Here is a 26,129-nt window from a genome sequence, read left to right on the forward strand (position 1 = left end):
TAAATGGGCACTGTATACAATGCCCGGACAATGTTAACTTATTCAAACTTTGCCCTCGAAAAACGGGCATTGTGAACATTGACCGGGCAATGTGCACAATGCCAAATTTCCTACTTTGCCCGTAACATATACTATATACAAACAAACCATTGCCAAAATCCTCAATTCTGTTTCAAATCAAAAAATTTGGATAAAAATCGTGTAATATATCACGTATTTCCGCAGTTCTTAATTTAATTATTAATTAAAATGAATTTTTGTTTGTATATTTTTTATATTTTAAGTGCATATTTGAATGATAATCAGTACATAAATGCATGCATATATTGTACGTTTTTATTGTATATAATTCCGAATAATAAACAATGAAATGATTGAAAGTATGAACTATGAGTGATAGTGCTCCTGCAGTCCTCCACTACTATAGCATCATCAATCACTAACCTACTCATTAATATGGTGTACCCATAATAAAAGTGAGTCCAACATGACCTACAGATAGTTCAGTACTTCAGTAGGATCTAGTATTGCTGGACAATTCCCATACTGTGATCCAGTTGCTTGATTGCGTACAGAAAGTTTCAAATCTATTATAGTTGGGAGCAAGTCTATGCAAAAACGTAATTTTACATATTAAATAAATTGTATGGCAACAAGCTCAATCATATTTATTTTTTTATATCGTCGGCAAGTTCTTTATAAAATTTTAAGTGTGCTCAATTGTTCAAGCGATCATCCAACAAGGTACAACGTGCTCAATCGTTTGATAGCCCTAAGCCCATGCATATACAACCTACTAATAGGATTTTAATTAGGATATTGGGAAGCATAAATACAACGTACAGTGGGTTAAGAGTTAGGATGAGCTTTGTTTTTATAAACAAGTCTAGAGCAGACAATCGGCATTACTTTAGATTATAGGCGTTGTATAATAATTAAGGAAAATTGGGAACAGCTTTTTTCTTGTACTGTTTTATAGACATAAAATCAAGACCAAAATTAAACTATTTGTAATGTTTTTTACTTTTATTAACTCATCACAATATACAATATAAATTAAGTAGAATGAGTTTAACTAATTTGGGTACATGGATATAAGTAGAGTAGGTACATAGTTAACTATTTGAGTATGATGTAGATTCTTGATAGATATAAAACAAATCACAGCATGAATCAATTAATATTTGTGAAAATCTTATTTCTGAACAAGATAAATAATTCTTTAGATTAACAAAAACAACCTCCAAGAGATTCTTTTGGAGGTGAGGGGCTGTTACTCTTCACCTGCAATATAATTAAATACATTTTAAGCATATTATAAAAATTATATAGTCATTGATTAATTTTTAATAGGTTTTGTACATTTTTAAATCCAATTATTATTGTTTGAGGGATGGGTTCTACTCATATAAGTTAATTTAGTATGTTAAATTTCTCTTTTAAATGTATACTATCCTCTTAAGGCGCCCGGTTCCGATGCCATTTTGTCCTCAAAAATACACTTTTTTTAATTGCTAGAGGGAAATATTCTACAGTCCGCATCGATCTCTGTTTTTCAATATTTTGTTCTCAAACTTTATAATATGTCTAAATACAAGATAAAAAGCATTTTTTACAAATTTTTTAAAAACAATTATTTGAAATAAAATACAAAATCAGAGATCAATGGGGGCTGTAAGAAGGTATCGGGTAGTAGATTAATGGAAAAGTCTTGAGGTGGCAACTAAAATCTAAAATTTAATTTTCAAATTGTATAGAATTGTGGAAAATTTGAAAAACTGGCACCGGGACCCTAAAGTTAATATTTTAGTAAAAAAATTAGAATACGAGAAATTTTTTTGATGAATTTTTATTAATTGATTTTTAAATTGTTAATCATTTGATACAGTGTTAGGGCAAGATACTTCATATTTTTACTATTAAAATAAAATTATTTTTTGAAATATTAATTATGTAATTGATAATCTATTGATTTTCTAGCTATTAATCTATTATATAGGTATTTGATTCTTAAAATGTTTTATTTCAAAGATTTTGGATGTCTGTTAACTCTAACTGATATTATGCCAGTCCGCTTCCAGAAGTCGTTAGGAAGTAATTGAGTTCTAAAGTATTTAAGCATGTTTATAAACGCGACTTGTACGGGTAATATGATACACAAAAAATGTTGGGTTGTGAAATTTGTGGTATTATGTTTGGCTACTAAGTGTTTTAAAAAAGTTTGTTGAGTGAAATTATAATCTGGGTTTTCGTTAAAAAAATAATAGGAGGATAATAGAATGTTGATAGATAATGTTATTTGTTAATGATATTTAAAATAAAATAAACTAGTAAGTTTTTTTAGATAGCATGAGAAAATAGGAAATTTTACATTAAAAGAATAAAAATACTATCCTTAGCTAAGAAAACACATCTACCTAATTATTAAGCATTCAAGCATTTAAACAACCTAACATTAAACATACCAAGACTCAATGTGTTTTATTGGTTTCAAATTTATCTTTTCATTCACTATATTTTGATTGTAATCTATGCATCTTACTTAAGAAGACGTTACACCAACATTTGTTGTCTCCGTCTTACAAGTGCGCTATATAGTAAATTGTACACTCAGCCAAACACGTTTAGCTCTATTATTTTAAAAATTAGTCAATTGGCTTCCTATAACATTTAAAGGTAAAATTATTATCTAGGCAATCTCATAGGTTTTGTATTATATTTTAATTTTAAAGAGAGTTATGAGTATTTTAAGATGTATAAACAGTTTACAATTTTAATATACCCATAATTCACTTTAAAATAAAAATATAATAAAAAGTCCACGGGGTTGCCTTGATAATAATCTAACTTTTAAATTTTATTTTAAGTCAATTCACTCTAGTTTTTAAACTAACGGAGCTAAACGTGTTCTGCTTAGTGTACAATTTACTATGTAGCGCACTTATAAGACGGAGACAACAAATGTTGGTGTAACGTCCTCTTACCAATTTAATGTATTCAAATTTAAAAACAGAAACATAAAATTATATACAACATTAGCTTAGAACTGGATACAGATTTGTAAAATATGGAAAATTAATTCTATATTTATATACATATAATATTCACAGATAATATTTAATTTATAAAATAGATTATGTACATATATTAGGGATTTACCAATTTTATCACGTCTTCACTTGTTGTTTGCTCCGGTGTATGTATTTTTGAAATCATTGTATAAAATAATTTGTCTACATTCACATTGGTTTTGGAAGACACTTCAAAAAATGGAATTCTTAACTGTTCTGCTATCTAAAAACATTAGAAGCTATCAAATTATAATAAAATAGTGGAGGAAATATATATGTCTTCATTAACTAATGAATAAATTATTTGAAATTATTTAAAGTTTTTTAAATGTTAGATATTTGTGTTGTATTTAATATATTTACTTTCTGTCCTTCTTTAATTGAGATCGCTCTGTTTGATTTATCGTCACACTTACTACCAATCAAGATTTTCACTGCATTTAAATCAGAATACTGAAAAAAATTTAATAATTTTTTTTATTTATGTTAAGTACTAATCTAAAATTTGTATTATCCTCACAATCAATGACAACATCAACAAATTAAATCTAAGCGCGATTAACTTAATTATTATACAATTACTTACATTTTCAACATCCTTTATCCAACTATCTAGTTTAAATGAAGAATTTAAATCTGTAATATCATAGACAATAAAAATACCATGGGCTCCTCTATAGTATTGTTGAGCTAAAGAGCGATACTGTTCTAACCCAGCTGTGTCCCTAAAACAATAAGAAACATGATAATACTGATTCATTTTTTAATTTAAATAACTCTAAAAACATTTTTAATACTTAAGTATTGAGCTAATTAATTACATATTAATGATATTAACCAAATATTTAAGGTGATGGTTTCGTTCTCAAATCTGACAAATATTTCTTTAAAGTCAATACCTAAAACACATTAGACATACATGTATATTGGTATAATAACTAACAGGTAGAAATTACTTATTAGTTAAATACCTAATAAATATTTATTATCAGACATATAGTTTTAATGATAATACTATACTTGTACCTATAGTAGATTGTATAGTATCTTTATATACACCTTTGCAGAGACGATGAAATATAGTACTTTTCCCAACATTTGTGTGACCAACCATGATCAGTTTATACTTCTTATTTGTCGTTTCAGCTGTTTCAGGGTTTACTCTTATCAATTTGAAGTGCTTTTAATAAACATAAGCATTATATTTTATTTTAAGGTAATAATTTATTAACTTCAGAACAAGTTTAGAATTTTAGATTGTAAATAATACCAGTATAACTGAAATTAATCATAATTAAATAAGATATAAAATAATTATAATTATTGTGTGAATAATAAAATTAATGGCACTGGTGAATATTGGTGGAGGTGCTTGGGGGAACATAATTTCCCTAATTCAATTGTTAATACTAATTACCTACTATTTTAACTAAGGATATATGATTTTTAGAAAATATTAAATGGGTGCAATTTAAGAAATTTGGGGTATTTGTGGCTAATTTTCTTATTGTTATTGTGCTTCAACTGTATGTCTGGGACTGCAGGTAATTCCATTTCATTTATAGGATCCCACTTTAGTATTGTATTTGGTATGTTTATGACATTTATTCATTCTACCAACTAGGTTGAAAAATTATATTTATAATTGACCTGCATGACGTAAGTTCATAACCTGGTATACAGTTTCTGTTTCTTTATGAAATTGTACTTCTCAGTTTTAGAGTAAATTATTAATGTATCAAAACAAAAGTATAATATATTACTGAGAACATTTTTGTTACATAACATAAACTTTTAAAATGTACCTTTTTTTTAATACAGTCAGACATCATTGTATAGAGCAATTTGTCTATGTTTACATTGCTTTTGGAAGACACTTCAAAAAATGGAATTCCATACACTTCTGCTATCTATAAAGTAAAAACATGTATGGTCATCAACAATAATTAGAGTGGAAGAAATATTTTTAAGTCAAATTATAGGATGAAATTGTCTTTTATAACTGATAAATAAATTTTTTAACAAATTAGGTAGTTATTTATTTGTATAATAATCAATATAATAATTACTTCCTGTCCTTCTTCGATTGAAATTTTTCTGTTTATTATATCATCACATTTATTACCAATCAAAATTTTCACTACATCTATATCAGAAAACTGAAAAAAAAAATTTCATAATCAAAATATTATCATCCCATTTATAGTAGAGGCTAAAATGAGCCACGATAATTCCACGCTCTTTGGGCTGATTTTATAGATTTTAGGGGTTTTCATGGCCCTACATTTGGGAGAAAAGTTAACTGTTGATGGGCATTGTAAGTACATTGAGTGGTAATTATAATAATAATAATGATAATAACTCTTTACGCACAGAAAAAAAATTTCCAATTACATAAAATAAAATATAATAACAGTGGTATATAATGTATACAAATAATCTAACAAGTAATGTTATAATAGTAATAGGTTTATAATAGAAATAATAGACGAAAAATGTGTACATATATAATTGAATGTTTGTGTGTGTGTGTGTGTGTGTGTGTATGTCCTTTATGTATTCCTAAACCGTTCATCCGATCGCTATAGAGATAGATTAGACCTCTGGGAAGAAGATAGGCTAATTTAAAAAGGAAAATTAGAGGTCCAACCCAAGGAGGTGCTCAAACGGGGATTTTTAGATTTACGATGGAAATGTTTGTTTATAAATGGTTGCTATTGGTTTTAATTATAATAATTATTATATTTATAGACTTAAAAATATAAATAAAATAATGAATTGACAAGACAATAGGGTGATAAATAGTATTAATAGTACTATCTTAGGCATAAAATAGTTGGAGTAGCCCTAATGAAAAATAGCTTCTTGGTACATGACGATCACGTCTCACTTTTCAACTCTCCTACTATAATGACAAAAATGAATAATAAATTTAACTTAATTATTATAAAATTACATACATTTTCAACATCCTTTATCCAACCATCTAGTTTAAATGAAGAATTTAAATCTGTAATATCATAGACAATAAAAATACCATGGGCTCCTCTATAGTATTGTTGAGCTAAAGAGCGATACTGTTCTAACCCAGCTGTGTCCCTAAAACAATAAGAGACATGACAATACTTACTCAATTTTGAATTTATAAACTCTGTGAAAAAGTTTTAATACTGAATTTAAAAGAATTAAGCTAATAGTGTAATGTATACAGGTGCTTAGATAAAAAAAATTTTGGGGGGTTTTAGGTTATACTTACATTTTTCCACTTGCAATCTATAAAAACATATTTAATAATTTTTCTGAAATTTCTGTGGGCAGAGGGTTTAACCCCCCCCCCCCTTGTATAATCACCTAAACGTATTTACTATGTAATACATTATATTCTAGGTACATTTTAGGATACATTATATACAAAATTAATAATATTATTTACCCAATATTTAAGTGGATGGTTTCGTTCCCAAATCTGACAAATATTTCTTGAAAGTCAATACCTAATACACATATAAAAGTATAATATTAATAGTTATTACTTATTAGTTAAATTCCTCACAAATATTTAAATGATGTATAAGTATACAATTATTATATATTTTACAAATTGATTTAATTGTAAATTGTAATACTATACACTATACACTATACTATATACTATATACGTCTTGTACCTAGTGGCACGATTATACATATTTTATACCTGTGGTTGGTATAGTATCTTGAAATGCACCACTGCAGAAATGATTAATTATAGTAGTTTTCCCAACATTAGAGTGACCCACTACGATCAGTTTAAACTTCTTATTTGTTATTTCAGGTTGGACTCTAATCAATTTGTAATGCTTTTAAAAACATAAAAATTTTATTTTAAGGTAATCATTTATTAACTTCTGAGCAAATATTTAGCTTGTAATTAATACATAATAAATTCATACCAGCATAACCTGAATGTATCATAATTATATAAGTGTGAATAATAAAAATATTGGTACCTACCTCTCTGTCATCATTCTCTATGATTGGGACATTAGGTGATTCCTTTTCCATTATAGGACACTGTACTGTTATTGTATCGATTGGTTTTACATCAGAATACAACTTATGTTTATTTTGTAATTTAAATAATGCTTTAACTAAATTAACAAAATTATATTTTTGATTGAATTGCAAATAGGTAGCTGATAACTGAATATTGTAGTTCTATCACAGAATAGATTAAATTCCAGAGATTCCTAGATAGGTTCTATTCCTATTTGAAATATTGTACTTTAGTTTTAGCGTTTTAAATGTAAATATACTATAACAATGACATCAACACTTCTGAGTATATTTTTGTAATATTATAACAGTAACTTTTACAATTTATCTCATATTTTTTAATATCTATAGGCAGTACCTAGGCTGTAGGCATAATAATGACGCTGAAAGTCATACAATATTCTTTCTTGAAAGCTTGCAAATTGAAATCATATTATCATAATTCATAATCATTTCATAGTATCAAATTGTAGTAGGTATATTATATTATCATTTATAGATTTATAATTAAGATTCTTAATTCATAATATACAGAACGTGCCGCGTGAGGATATACCAACCATAGATAATAATAATAATCTTATATTATCTAATATCTATGATACCAACTTGTCGCCCGGACAAAACCCGTTTTTTTGCCGTTTTACCTATAAACTAAAAAATTGATTAAAAATCATGAGAAATGAAAATGAAATGTTGAAACGTCAACATTTTCAGAAAATCAAATTCTATAAAATGGCTATCTTCAATTGTTTCAAAAATTAAAAATTAAATAAAATATATTATGTAGTCCTTGTCTCTGTGAGTCTAATAAAAAATAGATTTAAGATAAGTTTATCATCTCAGGAGAAATCATAATGAGTAAATCCTCGCGGCACACCCTGTATATTAATCTCTTGACAAATACCATAAATACGCGACACTATACGCGACACTCGTGGGCAACACAACTCACTATCACAGTAGGTAGGTACATAAAGAATCAGTAGCGAGGCGTGAGTTTTTGATTGAAAAAAAAATGAAAAAAATGACTAATACGGCGACGTCGATAATTGATGACTGAGGTAATACGAACGGCGAGACGCGTCTCATAGCGTAGATAGTAAACCCCACTCACATTAAAAATTCCCCCTGTACCCGCGCGTCCATAATTGGGAGACGATGCGTTGCAACGTCTCTTTGATATAATACCATATTTGTATTTTGTAATGACCCGCATCGCCACTGCCAGCTCGTATGCACGTCCTTATCGAGCGCTTCTGATCTATTTTAAGAATTCTATAACTGTACAGGCGTACAGCGAAAAACCGATTTCAACAAATATTAAAACATACATCATAATATTATATTTTATAATACAATTTGACGTTCAAATTTGTAATAATTTTATAAAACAAAATGATTTGTCCCGTGATCTAATTTATAAGTGGGGAGACGTTGTCTCATTGTCTCCTATGACGCTTCGCCACTGATAAAGAATAATTGGGCTTCGTGAGCGATTCTTATTAATGGTGTCACGTTTGTAATTTATAGTACTTGCTCTTTATAATCCATAGTCCACAATATAGTCCACAGAAAAATAATTATATAAGTAGTATGAACACAGGTCACAGACTTATATTTAACTATTTAAGTATTATATTATAGAAATATGTGAGTATAAACATTACGAAAGTACAAACTATGACACCATGAATACGATATTCTTTTAATGATAAGGAGTTAGAAGATAAATTTATGTATTCAACCCATGTAAAGATTAAAGATCTATCAATATAATATACCTTGACTGTAATATTATTATAATTTAACTTATTTTAACCCTGTCGCAACAATTATAACGCCGCATTTATACAGGTAACAATATCTGGCATTTATAGGCAAATATTCATAGCAGCACATGAATAACGGTACCTATATTTACATTTTACTAATGCATAATCTCAATTGATAGTTAATAGTTTAATACATATTATGCATACATTTGTAATTTTACCACTAGAAAAATTTGTAACAGGTCTTGATAAAAAAATTAATAGTTACTTCAAAAAAAAAAATAACTTACTAAAAAAAAATTATCTAAAATATAGTAATAAAATTAATTTCTACAATATGCACAGATCAATTTCCACGCAAACGACCTAGGCGCTACCAATGACAGTTTAACCGTGTGGTTTTCCTCTGGACGATTTTTGTAAACAGAGTACGTCCTTCAGTCCTTATTCCTAGTCTTAATTTTCTTTTATGTTTTATATGCTTATCACAAATATACAGATATTATACTATACAAATATTTTTTTTTAACAAATATAATATGAATGACCACATATAATCATAATTTAATGTGACAAAAATGAATATCAATAAAAAAAAAGGTGGATAAGTAGATGTCGCTCTGCTGTACAGTAGGTTACAAGTGGGTCACTGTAATGGATGGTGTTAAATTTGAATTCAATGATATAATATTATTGTATAAGAAAAACGATTCTGAGCGAAAACGGTCAGTCAGCCTATGATATTACCAAGTATAGTTGATGATATTATTGTGAATAAAGTAATTTATATATAACCTATTTACGTGGAGCCTTGTTTTAAATTTTCAATCCTTATAGCCATACAAGTTAAACATTTTATACATTTTTAAATACAAAATAATTAATAAATTATAAATTTGATAAATGTTGTCAAAATTTGAACTTTAAATGCTTATAAAAAAAAAATTGTGTCTATGTATTTTTAATATTTTTCAACTGCTATTAGAACGATATATCAGGAGCCTTATATTAAATTTTCACGCTTTTTTACCAAACAAATAAAATTTTATTGATATTTATAGAAAAAAAAACTAAAAAAATTGAAAACTGACAATGTCCGTAAACAGCTCAAAAAGAGTCAAAATATTTTCAAAATTTTATGATGTATAGAATGCTAATATAAACATTCAGTGAAATTTTCAAGTATCTACAGTTATTCGTTTTTTAATTACAATAAAATAAGAAAATTGTTACATGAGAAATCAAGTGAATATCAAATGTTGTAAAAATATAAATTTCAGACGCTCATAAAAATTTAATTTAAGTTTCTTGTAGACATTTTTTTTGTTGATAAAGGTAGACAAACTTATGAGTAATCTTATATTACATTTTCAAATCTTAGGTTTAAAATGAAAAATTTTTACGAATTCTCAACTCAAATAATTTGCTAAATTTCGTGATTTTTCAGTATTTTGTCAAAATTTGAACTTTAAATGCTTATAAAAGAAAATTGTGCCTATGCATTTTTAATATTTTTTAACTGCTATTGTAACAATATATCAGGAGCCTTGCATTCAATTTTCATGGCTTTTTACCCTTTTGTTTTTCATGTCGCTTTTGAAAACTACTGGGAAATGTTTACTTTTGACTCCCCAAAGTACCAACTAGATTCACTTTCCTATCAGAAAAGTTACTGTTGAAGAAAAACCAAGCACTTTTACTGTCCTAAAAGGTGATGACAGACACAAAAATAAAAAAAAAACACATTATTGTAAAATCAATACATTCATCGCTTCGCTCAGAATCTAAAATTACCTCTCAAATATTTTAAACAAGAATTCAAATTTTGGTGGGATTTTGGCACGGATTTGACTAACTCAAAATGGCGGATAATAACTTCACTTCATATCACTGTATATCGTCATATCATTGTTATTAAAGATACTGGATAATGGATAGACCTTAAATCATAATATACTATGGATGACCGATGAAGCCACAGCGTATTAAATCAATACAAAAAAAGTGGATGTAGCTCTGCTGTACAATAGGTTACAAGTGAGTCACTGTAATGGTTGGTGTTAAATTTGAATTCAATGATATAATATCATATAAGAAATATATCGTATAAGAAAAACGATTCTGAACGAAAACGGTCAGTCATTTAATCATCTATTCTGTGATATTACTAAGTATATTTGATAATATTATTGTGAATAAAGTAATTAATATATAACCTATATACATGGAACCTTGTTTTAAACTTTCAATCCTTAGCTATAAAATTTGAACATCTTATACATTTTTAACTACACAATTGAAAATAGTTATTAAATTATAAATTTGATAAATTTTGTCAACATTTGAACTTTAAATGCTTATAAAAAAAAATTGTGTATGTATTTTTAATATTTATTAACTACTATTGTAACAATATATCAGGAGCCTTGTATTAAATTGTCACGCTTTTTTACGCAACAAATAAAACTATTAATATTTATAGAAAAAAAAACTAAAAAAATTGAAAACTGACAATGTCCGTAAACAGCTCAAAAAGAGTCAAAATATTTTCAAAATTGTATGGTGTATAGAAAATGAAAATATAAACATTCAGTTAAATTTTCATGTATCTACAGTTATTTGTTTATTATTTATTTATTTGTCATGCCTTAATCCATAGATAATTTTTGGTTTTAATATATATCTGTGCCCTGTGGTTAGTTGTTGTTTGCTATATTCTTATTTGCCTTTGGTTGTTTGTAATTACTAATTACCATAGATAATACATCTATAGTTAGTTTAGACTTTAGCTCACTGAACTAAATACATGGAACGCGTGCATTGTTCAAAATATGAACCTCATAGGAAGTCGCCACATGCATTCCAAGTCAAGGGAAAACATGGTAAAATGTTATGTTATCTATGAAAATTGTTATCATTATCATAATATTAATGTTAAAAATCAAATCGGAATGCATATGGCGGCTCCCGAATGGTCTCATTTTACATATATGAGAATTATACATAATACGCATTCCATGTATTTAGTTCAGTCCTTTAGCTATAAAAAAAAAGCTTTTAAAAAAACTCGGGAGAACGAAAAGTGGCCGCTGGTGATATGATAGCAACCTTTTGTTTCCATCAAAAACAGGGGTTCTAAAACTCGTATCCAACATCATTCTAATACATCTATCTTAGTCATATGAAATATATTTCATATATTCTGTGGTAATACTATCTTATATAGTCCGAGATCCATATCTAATACATTTCAAAATACGTGCGCTTTATTTTACAACAATTCACCACCAGAAGCGCGCGTATCAGCGGCCAGTTTTCAATTATTTTTCATTCTCTTTTAATCTAGTCTCTTACTTTTTAATTTTTTATATCAAAATGATTTTTTTCTTGTGATTTTTGACATGTGAGTACCTATAATTTATTGTAAAAATACTATGTACTGACCATTACATTACATAATATGCATTATTTGAGTTTAAATTCAAGTTCATATAAAATGAATAAAGATCAATAATATTTTATCAAAGTACCAGGTTTAACAAGGCATATCACTAATGTTTTTGTTTAATATATTTCTAATTTCTTCAGCTTATTACAAGCTTATAACATAAGAAGTTTTTATAACTACGCAAGTTTATGGTCATATTTATTTTAGTTTGCTAGATAACTGTAACAAACAATTAGACAATATAATTATGCATGAAATGGTTTGTGTATATTTGACTGATGGTTGTAAGTTTTATTTAGTTATTATATCATATATTTTATTTAGGTATTTCTACATTTTAGAAGTGTTTTTAAATGCTTCATTACAATTGTAGATTTAGATATTCTGTTGTCTCCGCCATCATGATATTTTTATAAAGCTTTTAAAGACCTGTATGTACTTAAAAGATCTATTGTTTATAATTGTACCAGAAATATCCGTCCCAATTAATGTTCGAAAAATATAATGACAGCTATATACTGATTAGTGAATGATAACTATAATGTTAGACATTAGTTACCACTCATAACTACAGCCCTTAAATACTATTCATAATATGTTATACACCTATTCATGATGTTATTAATTGTAATTTGTTATATGGGACATTAATGTATATTCAATATTGTACTGAATTCATTTTAAAAAGATTGAATATCATTGTAGGTACTTGAATTTGATTTGTTACCTATTGATTTTGTTAAAAATAAAATTTACAAGTACATATAGCGTACTGTCTAAAAAAATGTATACCTTGCAAGTTAAAGAAAGTAATTCATAAAAACTTATGAATATAACAGGCACTATAATATTATATTGTTAAAAAAAAATTTAACAATCTAGGTTTTTCAAAAAAATATTATAAATCTAGGTTTTTCAAAAAAATATTATAAATCTAGGTAGTTAGTAGTTACCTATAATAATTCATACAAGGAGGTAAACCTTTAAAGGTAAACAACATTCATTTTCTCAAAAAGTATTAACAATTTTAGAAATATTTTTTTACATAATTAGTATTTAAAACAAATTGTGTTTTTATTTTAATTTTTAAATACTTATGTTGATGTTGATTGATATAATACATATATCATTGTATACCTATGAAAAATGGTTCTGAGAGAATGCCGTCTTGACAGACTAAAATAGTTTTATTTCTGAAGATATTTTATATTTTTATATGAGTAATATAGTCGGTTGAACTAATATTTTGAAAGTATTATGGATTATAAATTATACCATACGTAATATTTAATAACTAATGACTAATGACTATAATGACTAAGAGTTTCAAGTCCCAACAAATAATATTTTTTGAATTACAACAAGATTAATATAATCGTTAAATTTTTGTTTCAAACTTAAATTTTGTCAAAATGTATACATCACATACGTATCTAGTATTTATTAATAAAAAAAACTGTGCATACCTAGAATATATATTTTTTAATTGCAACTTAAACGATTTATTGTATTAAATGACGTTCAAGCTTTTTGACCGAGGGTCCAAGCTTAAAAATTTTTACCAACACATAAAAAAAAAAATTTCAAATGCCTACAAGATACAAATAGTTTAAAATTTGTGAAAATATTTAAAAAATGTTATTATGTATCGAAAATGATTATTCTAGAAAAAATGGAACGCTTCTTTGGATAACATTTTTTGAAATTACAACAAAATATCAATACCCTTATAATATTATGTGTAAATATCCAATAAATTCATCTGTGCCGGTCATATGCACACACAATATTATGATCGTCCTGTTATTTTTATTATTTCAAATGTGTATTTCTATAAATTAAATGATTTCGAGTGATAGATACTCCAATGTATTCAGGAAACTTCGCCCAACACTTTTCTGTGAGTATTACTTTTACCGCTAAGGGCAATTTGCTTTCAACCATTCCCCAAATACAACATTTTTTAAATTATAACTAACGAAAACCATACACATAAACATCGATATTTATTATGAACAGAAATACATTAGTCCTCACCAAAAAGAAACTTAACGCGCCTTAAACAAAAGCCAGTAGTGCCGCCGATTACAAATTTTAAATCATACCTACAAAACACCATACCTACAACAATCTAATTAGGAAAGCCTCATTAATGGTATAATTGTATAAACGATATCTTCGATTTCATCTAGACTCTGGTCGTTTCTCCTAAATCACACATTAAACATCTAAATTGAGCCAAATTATCAACATTATCTAAAATGATTTAAAAAATCAATTAAAACCACTACATACACACAATTGTCTACTCCTACTAAATTTGAACCTTTTTCACAATATTACGATACAGTAATCGAAATCATCACAAAACTCCCCTCTCTAATATTATTAAAATCCAAAATACTAGATAACTAAAAGTTATGCGAAAAAATAAAAATTAAAAAATTAAATATAATCTAATATAATGAATTTAAAAAAATTAATTCACTTGAAAAAACTCTACGAGCTACTTAAACTTAACACTACTTACCTCACCAAATGGCGAAAATGCTTACAGAGCCTATAATTAAGTACATTTTTAAAATAATCAAAAGCTGATTTTTTTAATTACCTATTAATAAAAAGAAAATAAACCATACGGTTTGTTAATTTGTTATCAATATTTTACATCCCATCACGCAAATCGACTGAGATGGAAGACCTTGAACAAAAATATTTCTTAGCGAGATTCATTAATCATTATGAACGCTCGTCGCAAAACATTGAAAACATCCCCAACTTTTTTTTTTGTTGATTTAGAATCTGTAGTAAACAACAAGGTGTATTCGAACTCAAATATTTATGCTACACTAAAATTAAAATAGAAGCACCGAAGTGTCCTCGAATCAATAAACAGGCACTTTAACGTTTAAACTGCCAAAACTATGGTCATACCAGGGCATTATACCATATAAAAACTACCCCAGATGCGTCCGCTGCGGTGAAAACCACCGAACTGACTAAAACACCTGCATTAAAAGTCGCGATCTCCCCGCAAAGTGTACATTAGGCAATGAAAATCACCCCGCCAACTACGGTGGATGTCAAATTTTCAAAAATGAATCCTAATTAGGTATATACATTGTCAAACCCACCATACAACAGTACCTCACACTCACGTCTCAAATAATTTAAACAACAGCCAGACTTCCACAAATCATAATGAATTCTAAAACAAATAAAATTTCAAAATGAAAACATCGCATCCTAGACAAATTTAAAACTCATATAATTCCATTCATCTCAATTTTAACCAAAATATTATTAAAAAATATCAACTACTTAATATTGGACCGAAATTTCCCTTATCAAATAATATACTAAACCAAGTTATATTATTAACACACTACACGCCTACACACCAAACAAAAGATCCGAAGGAACCACTCTCATTAAAAAAAAGGTAGACAAGTGGGTCCCTGATTCACTGTAATAGATTGTGTTAAATTTGAATTCAATGATATAATTATTATATTATAATAATATAATATCATTGTATAAGAAAAATGATTCTGAGCGAAGACGGTCAGTCAGCCTATGATATTATTGCGAATAAAGAAATTTATACATAACTTATTTACGCGGAACCTTGTTTTAAATTTTCAATCCTTAGATATAAATGTTGAACATTTTATAAATTTTTAACTACAAAATAATTATTAAATTTGAAATTTGAAAATTTAATCAAAATTCAAACTTTAATTGCCTATAAAAAAATTGTGCTTATGTACTTTTAATATTTTTCAACTACTATTGTAACAATATATCATCAGGAGCCTTGTATTAAATTTTTATGCTATTTTACCAAACAAATAAAATTTTATTGACAATTATAGAAAAAAAGAAACTAATAAAATTATTGAAAACTGACAATGTCCGTTAACAGCACAAAAAAAGTCAAAATATTTTCAAAATTTTATGGTGTAGAGAAAATGAAAATATAAACATTCGGTGAAATTTTCATGTATTTGCATATGTAGTTATTCGTTTTTGAATTACAACAAAATAACAAAATCGCTACATGAGAAATCGAGTGAATATCCAATACTGTAAAAATATAAGTGCTCATAAAAATATAATTTGATTTGTTTGTAGACATTTTTTTGTTGATAAAGATGGACAATCTTAAGAGGAATCTTGTATTTTCTAATCTTAGATTTAAAATTAAAATTTTTATGAATTTTTAACTCAAAATAATTTGATAATTTTCGTGATTTTTCCGTATTTTGTCAAAATTTGAACTTAAACTGACTAAGGATTTTTATTATTTTTCATATGTCATTGAAACAATATAGTAGGAGCCTTGTATTAAATTTTCAAGCTGTTTTACCCAACAAATAAAGTTTTATTGAAAATTGGATAGGTAACTGAAAATGTCCGTATAAACACCTCAAAATGAGTCTACATTTTATGGTGTAGGTATAGAAAATGCTAATATAAATGTAGTAAAAATGTAATGTACCGTATCTACGGTCATTCGTTTTAAAATTACGCCAATAACCAAAATCGATTTTGTCGAAAACCGATTTTGTGTAAAAATTCCCGCATTTCATTAATTTTTATTTTGTTTTTTCCACCGCTTTTAAAAACTATTGGGAATTGTTGTCCTCCCGAATGCACCAACTATAGATTCATTTTCCCATCGAACAAGATGATGTTGTAGAAAATCGAAGCAGTTTTACTGCCCCAAACCGTGATGACACACACAAAAAAAAATAAAAATAAAAAAACACACATCATTGTAAAATCAATACATTCATCGCTCCGCTCAGAATATAAAAAACATAAGCAACTTATTATATTATATCTAAAAAATGAGGTGCTGTTAATAAACCCAGGTTCCCATCCAAACCCATCAACTATCAAGCCATTATAACCTTGTATCACTTATTGTATACACTATAGTATATATTGTAAATAACTTTGAATAACAAAAAGTCTAATTTTCTCGTAATTTGAACTTTAAACGCTCATAAACACCTAATGTGGCTTACACTTGCACTTTTTTTTTTTAAATTTAAGTAAGTAAGACTTATGAGGAATCATGTTTAAATATAAGTGTGCATGCGGGATCTCATAAAAAATTAAAATCGCACCTTGCATGCGATGGGCGGTATCTAAAAAGGTTATATATTTTTTCAGATGTTCGTATAATTGCATTTCCAGTGTATTAAAAATTATTTTAGTGTAGTACATTTATTTTAGTCCTTACAGAGTATAATATTATTTATTTTTGCTATTTTTTATGTTTTTATTTTTGATTGTTCCTATAAACTACCCTAAAACAATTTTTAATGCTATGGAAATAATACTGTTTGTATTTAAAAAATATATAATCTTTATACATTGTATATAATTTAATTATTTCATGCGCTTATTTTAGATAGGTGTACAACTGAGTGATTGTGTAACGCCATGCGTAAAACGCGACTTATATCTAAGTATGGAAGTAATAATTATTGTCCGGAAACATTTTTTAGACCCCCAATTTTTTCTTTTTTGAAGCTATATTTTTCTGCGATAAAAAAATATTTGTAGTTATATATAGTTATTTAACTTCTGCTTTAATTCAGAAGCAATTTAGTTTTCCCACATTTCTAGATAAATAACTAAATTTATAAAATATATTATATTCTTATCTGCACTTTATTCAAAGCTTATCTTTTTTCGTCTTATTTATCTTTATTAGTTTAACTATGAGTATGTATATGTGTATATGTATAATGTTATTACTTGAACTCCACTTTACGACCTTAAGATGTGTGCATACATCGTGTGCAGGGTGTGCGGCTACACACCCTGTAAACAATATTATAATAATATATTACTTGACATTTTTTATTTATTTACAAATATTATTACATATAATATTATAATTGTTAACTGCAAGTAAAATGTATAACATAAAATTATAAAACATATTTCTTATGTATATATTATTTATTTGTTTATTTATATACATATTATTTAATACTAGAAAAAACTTGTACTTTATTTATATTATAAGGCTAATCAATAATTATTATACCGTATCTGAAGCGCGGAAAAAAAATGATAAAACATAAACACACCGCGGACAAAAAAATCCACCGGAAAAAATTTAAATATAAATATGAACACGTACAAATTCTGATTACACCATTGTACTTAACTCGATGAGTTATATGGATTTCCGAAAAAATTTTCTAAAAATGGCTTTAGAGTTAAACTGCATTTTCTATGTAGATTCGTGGCATAATCTGCGTGTATAAAATATACTCAAAATCCTGAACTTCGAAATGTTAAAATCTTGGAACTAAGTCCAACCGACAAATTCTGATTGCACCATTGTGCTTAGCTCGTTGAAATATACCTGTAGGTTTCCAAAAAAAATTCCCAAAAATCTAGCTAAACTGCATTATTTCAATATATTTGTAATATATTGCAATAGTGATTAGTGTTTATTACGAAGTAGGTACTTAATATTATCTTGGTTACAGCTACCATTGAGGATTTGGGCTTTTATTTGTTGTTTTAATAAAATATACTATGTTAGTAGTTACAAACCCAACCTAACCTAACCTAACCTTTTTTTTGTAGTACAATAGTACCTATAAATAATAATATTTATATAATTAAATTAGTACATAAATATGGTTCGCCTAATTAAAAAGAAAAGTAATTGGGGGGAGGGTACAACACTCCCCCCCCATGCCATAATCTCTATTATACAACTCTACTGACACTGTAGGTACTTTATATATATCATTAACTACCTAATGACTCTATTAAATAAAACAATTTATAAATTATAACTTATAATACAATATATTATGTATACATGTGTTTATATTTATATTAAAATTTTTTCCGTGGAATTTTTTATCTGTGGGCATTTTTTTCGCCTACCACTGTATCTGTTTGACTGTATTTAGTAAGGCAAGGTAGAATTCCCATACTAAAATTATTCTGCATATCCCACAACAATTCTGCACATGTGGATGTTTCTAAATGTACCTACCTACCTATCTTTTTATTTTAATTTATGAAATGTATTTGTAATTGTTTTAATATTTTTGTCTTTAGGTACTGATTTATACATCAAATATGTTTGGTTTTATAAAAATACCATTCAAAGATAGTAAAGTATCAATTGCACGTCCATTTCTTTGTGATAAAGTCAAACAATTTGGTATCTGTGAAGGAACATGTGCAGAGCGTCATGATTTATGTAAAACACTTGATAAAGAATGTCTTAATATTCCTACAAAATGTTTGATTAACATTCAACTGATAAAAATCCTTAGTGCTTCACATTTTTATGGAAGAATTCTTAAGTATAGTACTAAAAAGAATCCTACAAAAGATCAAGATTGGATTAGTGTTAATGACTCGTTTGAAAGAATAAAATACGAATTAAAAAATATCGGCTCAACACCAAATACTATAATTTTAAGTAAAACCTTTACCATTGGTGAAATGGTTATGGTACAAACTGAACAAAAAGAATTTTTTCGAGCAGTGGTCTTGGATATAGATTATGGATGGCTTACAGTTAAGGTAAAAGTAATATTAATTGACACGGGACATACAGAAAAAATTAGTTCAGATAAAATATTTGTACTGCCAAGCCATTTAAAAGAACTTCGGCCTGTAGCTGTTGAAATCATAATATCTTCCATGGAACCAGGGGTAGAGGGAGATTCGGTTTTCAATTGGCCAGTTAACACAACAAATCTTGTACGTAGTTTATTAGAACCAATTATTTTGACAAATTTAGAATTTATTTGCAAAGTTGAACTTACATTAGGAATCACATTATGGGTTGATTGGATATTAGCTAAGAAATGTATTAAATGTTCTCACATTGCATGTAAACTGTATAAAAGTTCTTTGATATTACCAAATGAATTAATTAAACGCAATCTTGCAAGACGAAGTTCTTTGCTCATTGATAAATTAATAAACTTAGATAAAGATGCTCATTTATGGAAAAAAAATTTTAATGCTGAAAAACCTTTCATCATTAAAAAATCAAGTATACCATTATTTTCATGTGATGAACAAAAAAATGAAATTGACGAAGTAATAAAAGTACAATGGGCTCATTTATCCGAGCATACAATATCAAATGTATCTGTTCGTTATGTAGACTCTCCAAAATGTTTTTTTGTTATTAATATGCAATTTTATGAAAGAGTTATTGCTCTTCAAAGAGACATTGATGATGCTATCAGTAATAAAACTGTTAAACAATTAACTTGCGCCACTGTAGGAAATATATGTTTGGCCTTAGCCCCTGAAGAAAATAAATACAATCGTGTTATTATTAAAAAAATCAACGATAAAAAAGCTGAAGTTCTCTATGTAGATTATGGTGAATTTTATGAAGTTGAAATTGATAATTTATTGACTATACCCTCAAGTTTACTAACCAAGTTACCATTACAAGTTATTGAGTGTAGCTTAAGTGGTTTTAATGTTATTTTACCGACTGATAATGTAGATCAGTTTAATAATCGTTTATTAGAACTTACAGATACTAAGATACATTTAAAAGTTCTTTCTTCTACCACAAATGCTAAGTTTACTGGAGGAACCTATTATGAAGTTGTATTGTTTAATAATGATATGAATATAAATGCCACAATGGCTGATGAATTTAATATGTATGTTGATAATACTCAAATACAAAATATTTTAAGCTCAAATTATAAATACAAGGAATACGAAAGTGAGGTTAATGATGATGATGTACTTGACGAAGAAGAATTAAAAAGTCAGATGGATCTATTAGAAAGTCTATTCAAAACTTCAAATCAAATAAATGAAATCCAAACTGTGCCAAGTTCAACAAATGAAAAAAAAATTGAGTCTGATTCAAAATCATTAAATAAAGATAATTTAATTGCAAACAAAAAACAGATAAAATGTATAAAAATTGAGAAAAAATATTGTCTAGACTGCAATGTGACTCCAGTGGTCCCTCAATGTTTTTGGCATCAAGATGACACATGGATTTATCTTAAATTGAATATTTTGTCAGTAAATGATTATAATACCTTATATACAATGGATACTATAACAATAAATGTTGAAACAAACTCTGTATCCTATTCCTTTACTGCAGTTTTGTTTGGTTTTATAATAGATGAATTGTGTACCTGTCATGTAAGTTTTGATGGGATTTTTATCAAAGCAAAAAAACTAATAAAAGTTAAATATCAATGGCCTAGACTCTTAAAATGTACAAAAAAACATAAATATATTATTTATAATACAGAATTCTGCATTGATGAAGGTAAAAACTTGAATGTGTGGTGTAGAGTTATGAATAATTACAAAATAAAGGCTCTTGGTGAACAGCTAAATGTAGAATATCCTAATTCTGATTGTAATGATACTGATTGTTCCGATATCGATGATGGCATTTTTGAAGATTGATTAAAAAATTTTTTTATTATATTTTAATGTTCAAATTAATATTAATATTTTATTGTTTAAGTATAGAAAACATTATTTTAAGAATCTTATGGCTTATATAATATTATATGTTCTGTAATTTGTTTTAGGCATCTTAACAAATTGTTATTACCTTTTATTTTAAATTCATAATATCAGTTTGTTAATGTGCTACAAAATCAATGAATTATACAAATCAATATGATTGTCTTTATTAAAAATTGTTTAGTTATAATTAAATATTATTACCAATTAAATTTGAGTACTTACAAATATGGTTTAAAAAATCCTTAACTTATTTTCCATACATAATATTATTATACTTTATAATATAATATTAATATGTACCTACATAATATTATGTTTTATATTTTTTTAATGGTGTATATACTATATACTATATAGGTATTTTTAAATTTTAAAAGTTTTTATACCTAAAGAAATGTGCTTTTTTACAATTTTCTTGTTCTCAAGATGAATTAAATATTGTTAAAAAGTGTGTGTATTCTAATATTAAAATTATAATTCTCAATGTTTGTAAAATAATTGTAAAATGTACCACAATAATTTGATTTATTTTAAATAAAAAATGATTGTAAGAAAATCTTCATAGTAGGTACATAAAAATAAATACTAAAATTAATCTTATATCTGATAATTGATTAATATAAAATAATCGTCCATTTTGTTCCAATCATTGCAGTTAAGATATATTTTAATTGTTGGATATATTTATTTTATTGGAATATACATTTCTCTAGTCAAAATCTAATATGTATAATTTCCAAAGTGGCCCTCATTTGGTTTGCCACCTAATATTGTGTTACTATTCGAATATTTAACTGAATTTTTATGCGATGTTGCCACATTCACGTGACTGAAATTTTGTAATTTATTATTTTCACGTATTATTACACCAATTATTATGATACCAGACGCGATCCGTGAGCTGAGGCCAGCTTTATCGACAATGTTATCGATTAATAAATTTATTAGTTCCGGTGCTAATACAATTCCAAAATTATTATAGAAATAATATCAAAGTTCGATCACCCATCCTCTATAGTGTTCTTAACTTATAAACCATGCAGTATTTTTTTTTAATTCGTACCATATTTTGATTTTATTATTTTCGTAACTATTATTATTATTATTATTATTATAATTATATTTGTTATTAATATTATCAAACAGATTTATGACATGTGACAATATTAATGACTATGAAATCATGTTATTTTTTTGGTATAATTATTTAAATAAATATTTTTGTATTATATAGTTTAAAATGGAAAATGGCAACGTTGCAGAGTTTTTTATGACCATCGTGTCGCAAAAAACGTGTTTTATGCTCAATCGTGTCTCAGCCGTTTATATTCTTATGGGAAAACTGTAAAACACAGCGTATAGACACAGTATGCATAGTGTCATATATGGCTATTGTTTACGTGCAATTGTGTTTAGATGAAATTATACAATGGAACACTGTATCAAATTAAACGAGCGCAAAATTAACAAATTAATAAAACGTGATAAGTAGGGCTGTGAATTAATTGTTTAAAAAACTCTAAAGTTTCAGTTTAAAATACCTACTAAAAAATTATAATTTAAAAATCTATCAAGTGTAAAATATTTTCAATTAAAAATATTAAGTAAGTACGACGATATTTATAAGACGATGATTAAACAATAATTTAAAAAAGCGAGTAAGTGGATGTCACTCTGTTGTACAATATGTTATAAGTAGGAACTGTAATGGATGGTGTTAAATTCGAATTCAATGATATCATGTCATTGTATAGGTACGAAAAACGATTCTGAGCGGAGACGGTTTCTCAGCCTAGGATATTTTATATTATATTTATATTGTTATTATTAATACTGCAGTGAGTTGAATTAATATTATTTGTATATAAATATATAATAATATACTTTAGAAGTTTCAAGTGCCCACGAATAATATTTTTAAATTACATTAAATTACAACAATAAACTAAAATCATTATTCTTTGTTTAAACATCTAATTTCGTCCAAAATTAAACATAAAATAACTATAAAAAAAACTGTGCTTATTTTTCAGATTTTTTGTTTACATATGAATAATTAACCTCGTTTTTATCAGCTATTAGGTATATGACTATGAAATTTTTCAATTTGAGGATTACATTTTTCCAAGTCCTCGTACACTGTACATTGTTCTGTGACATTTCAAAGAGCATTATTCTATACATATATCCACGTTAATCGCTTTTGTTATTAATGTATCATTGTACCGTTATTGATTATACCAGACACCTATATGAAACACTCCATAAAATGTTGTACCATTCTTTGTTGGATTTAATAACTTCTATATTTAAAAAAAAGATTGTTATGTATCATACGGAAATTGAGATTGAGTTGTAAGTATGTAATTGACGCTTAACGTTCTAAAATATATGGAAGTAGTAGGTAGGTATAGGTTACATGGATTATAAAATTATGTATTTGAACTTAAGCCTTAAGTCTTAACTAATCCAAATGGAGCATTGAGGCACATATTTTGGATGAAAAAATAATGTTCAAAAAATTCGCTTGGGATCTATAAACTAGAATTGTTCCAATATTAGGTTATTTTGATTTCACCAAAAACTTCTTTATGTTATTAATTATTATACACCAAATTATAAAAATAAGGCCAAAAAGTCAATTTTGAATTACTTTAATATGCAATTATTTGAAATAACTTTATAATTAAGTTTTAAGTATAGTTTATTAACAATAACTTAAAAAGTATCTAAGTACAATAAATAAATTCTGATTCCACCAAAATGTTGAACACAAAAATACTATCATTTAAAAAAAAAAATTCCAAAAATATAAATTTTTGGTACCTATTTTAAACAATTTAAACTCAAAAACACTTTTTTTGGAAAAATCGAGCATTTTGGAGTTCTTTTTGACTTTAACTTCCTAAAGAAAAAGAACGACTTTTTAAAAGTGCCATCAAATTAAGCATGCAAAACACATTTTGAGAAAAAATCGCTTGGGAGCTATATTAGAATTGTTCCAAAACAATAAATACACTGTACGATATTCATTAGATGTTGGTGGCGATGGGGACACACCGGAAAAAATCATTACATTGAGGCATTGAGTTTAAAATAAAAGATATTTTTCCACTGTGGACTATTTTATTCAATTCAATTTTATTTTTGTATTTAACAATGTGGCTGAATGAAAAATGTGGTTCAATTAGTTAGGGGTCGTCACTACCCCTTAATCCCCAACCCGGACACCACTCCCTCCGGCCCTGATCGTTTTAATTTGAAGAACAGTTTGTGTTGGATCGATCGTTACGTTGTCCAACGAATAACGATGCTGCGAACAAGACGGTCGGTTAGGTATTCAGCCGGTCAGCCCGACGACGTGAGCACAATATATCGATAGGTACAACATTATTGTTAGTAAATAATAATTTTTATCTCATTAAAATTATAATTTATTCAGCATTGATGGCTAATAAGTTTCCATATTATTTGAACAGTAAATTATTTTTATTTGTTGTAAAGCTATTATGTACATTAGTTAGTTTCTATGCAAAACAAATTCGTTTTTAAGATTTAATTAAAGTTAGCTAAATATATGTTAAGTAACTGAGACATGAATGAATCGCATAAGTAATCAACTTGTACACGAACACTAATCTGCACAGATGTAGGTATGAATAAAAATAAAACATTCTACAAGTTTATAAAATGCAGATAAGTAAATTATTTTCCGTCTTTTACATTTTGACTGTAAAGCTGTATTGGTTAGGTCAGGTTTTACTATGATGTAGTTTTTTATAGTTAATTTTAAATTTGTATTTTTTTTCTAGTTGAAGAAGTGCTACAAATAATCTTCAATTGAGAATACATTTTATTTATTGGAAATTAATATTTAAAAAAAATGTCAATAGGTAATTTTTGTCACTTCTCATTAATCTTTTATTGTAAGGTAAAATCTACCAACAAATATCAGAATACTTAATATATAGACTGTAAAACAAAAGTACCTTTACTAAAACATCTATGAAGAAATAATTGTTTAGTTTCAAATAAAGGTTAAACTTTTTAAAAAAAAAAATATTAAAAAATAGAAGTCAAAATCTATATGTTTGGAGTTATAAATTAAACTTCTAAGCTATTACCTATCTCATTCGGCGTCCCGCACTTGTAACGTGTGCACGCGTAAATTTCGCTCCGTTTAGGTACTATTACAATTATCTACTCTAACACAGTGCAGTTTAAATTACATTTTAAACGTGTCGATTCCAAAACAATTTTTGTTCTTATAAT

The 26,129-nt window shown here is 26.8% G+C and overlaps 3 protein-coding genes across 7 annotated transcripts in view; 2 read left to right on the forward strand and 1 right to left on the reverse strand.

Annotated features, from left to right (window-relative positions):
* LOC132943974 (uncharacterized) overlaps positions 1-26,129 on the forward strand; it is a 67,482-nt gene that overhangs the window by 14,312 nt on the left and 27,041 nt on the right. Inside the window, exon 1 of one of the 2 annotated variants that reach the window (XM_061013160.1) lies at positions 12,022-12,284. The exons of the other annotated variant lie outside the window; for it this stretch is intronic. The gene's annotated coding sequence lies outside the window, so the exon portion shown is untranslated. Of the gene's footprint in view, positions 1-12,021; positions 12,285-26,129 lie in introns of those variants that run through there. 2 annotated transcript variants of the gene reach the window in all.
* On the reverse strand, positions 1,011-9,703 carry LOC132943975 (GTPase Der-like). 3 transcript variants are annotated; one of them, XM_061013165.1, is made up of 13 exons: positions 8,014-9,703; positions 7,065-7,201; positions 6,769-6,910; positions 6,505-6,565; positions 6,032-6,170; positions 5,141-5,230; positions 4,877-4,981; positions 4,098-4,251; positions 3,910-3,970; positions 3,658-3,796; positions 3,435-3,524; positions 3,160-3,294; positions 1,011-1,284 (listed from the first exon to the last, which is right to left on the reverse strand). In XM_061013165.1, the coding sequence occupies exons 2-13, from the start codon at positions 7,113-7,115 to the stop codon at positions 1,228-1,230; spliced, it is 1,224 nt and encodes a 407-aa protein (XP_060869148.1). In that variant the 5' UTR covers positions 7,116-7,201; positions 8,014-9,703; the 3' UTR covers positions 1,011-1,227. The 3 variants fall into 3 exon arrangements, with proteins under 3 accessions (XP_060869148.1, XP_060869146.1, XP_060869145.1); XM_061013163.1 differs by having other exon boundaries at positions 7,065-7,317; XM_061013162.1 differs by having other exon boundaries at positions 7,065-7,520.
* LOC132943972 (putative ATP-dependent RNA helicase TDRD12) lies at positions 10,850-23,029 on the forward strand. 2 transcript variants are annotated; one of them, XM_061013159.1, is made up of 2 exons: positions 10,850-10,918; positions 19,434-23,029. In XM_061013159.1, the coding sequence occupies exon 2, from the start codon at positions 19,455-19,457 to the stop codon at positions 21,789-21,791; it is 2,337 nt and encodes a 778-aa protein (XP_060869142.1). In that variant the 5' UTR covers positions 10,850-10,918; positions 19,434-19,454; the 3' UTR covers positions 21,792-23,029. The 2 variants fall into 2 exon arrangements, with proteins under 2 accessions (XP_060869142.1, XP_060869141.1); XM_061013158.1 differs by lacking the exon at positions 10,850-10,918 and adding an exon at positions 12,362-12,613.

This window comes from Metopolophium dirhodum, chromosome 4 (assembly GCF_019925205.1).
Source record: "Metopolophium dirhodum isolate CAU chromosome 4, ASM1992520v1, whole genome shotgun sequence".
Taxonomy (NCBI): domain Eukaryota; kingdom Metazoa; phylum Arthropoda; class Insecta; order Hemiptera; family Aphididae; genus Metopolophium; species Metopolophium dirhodum.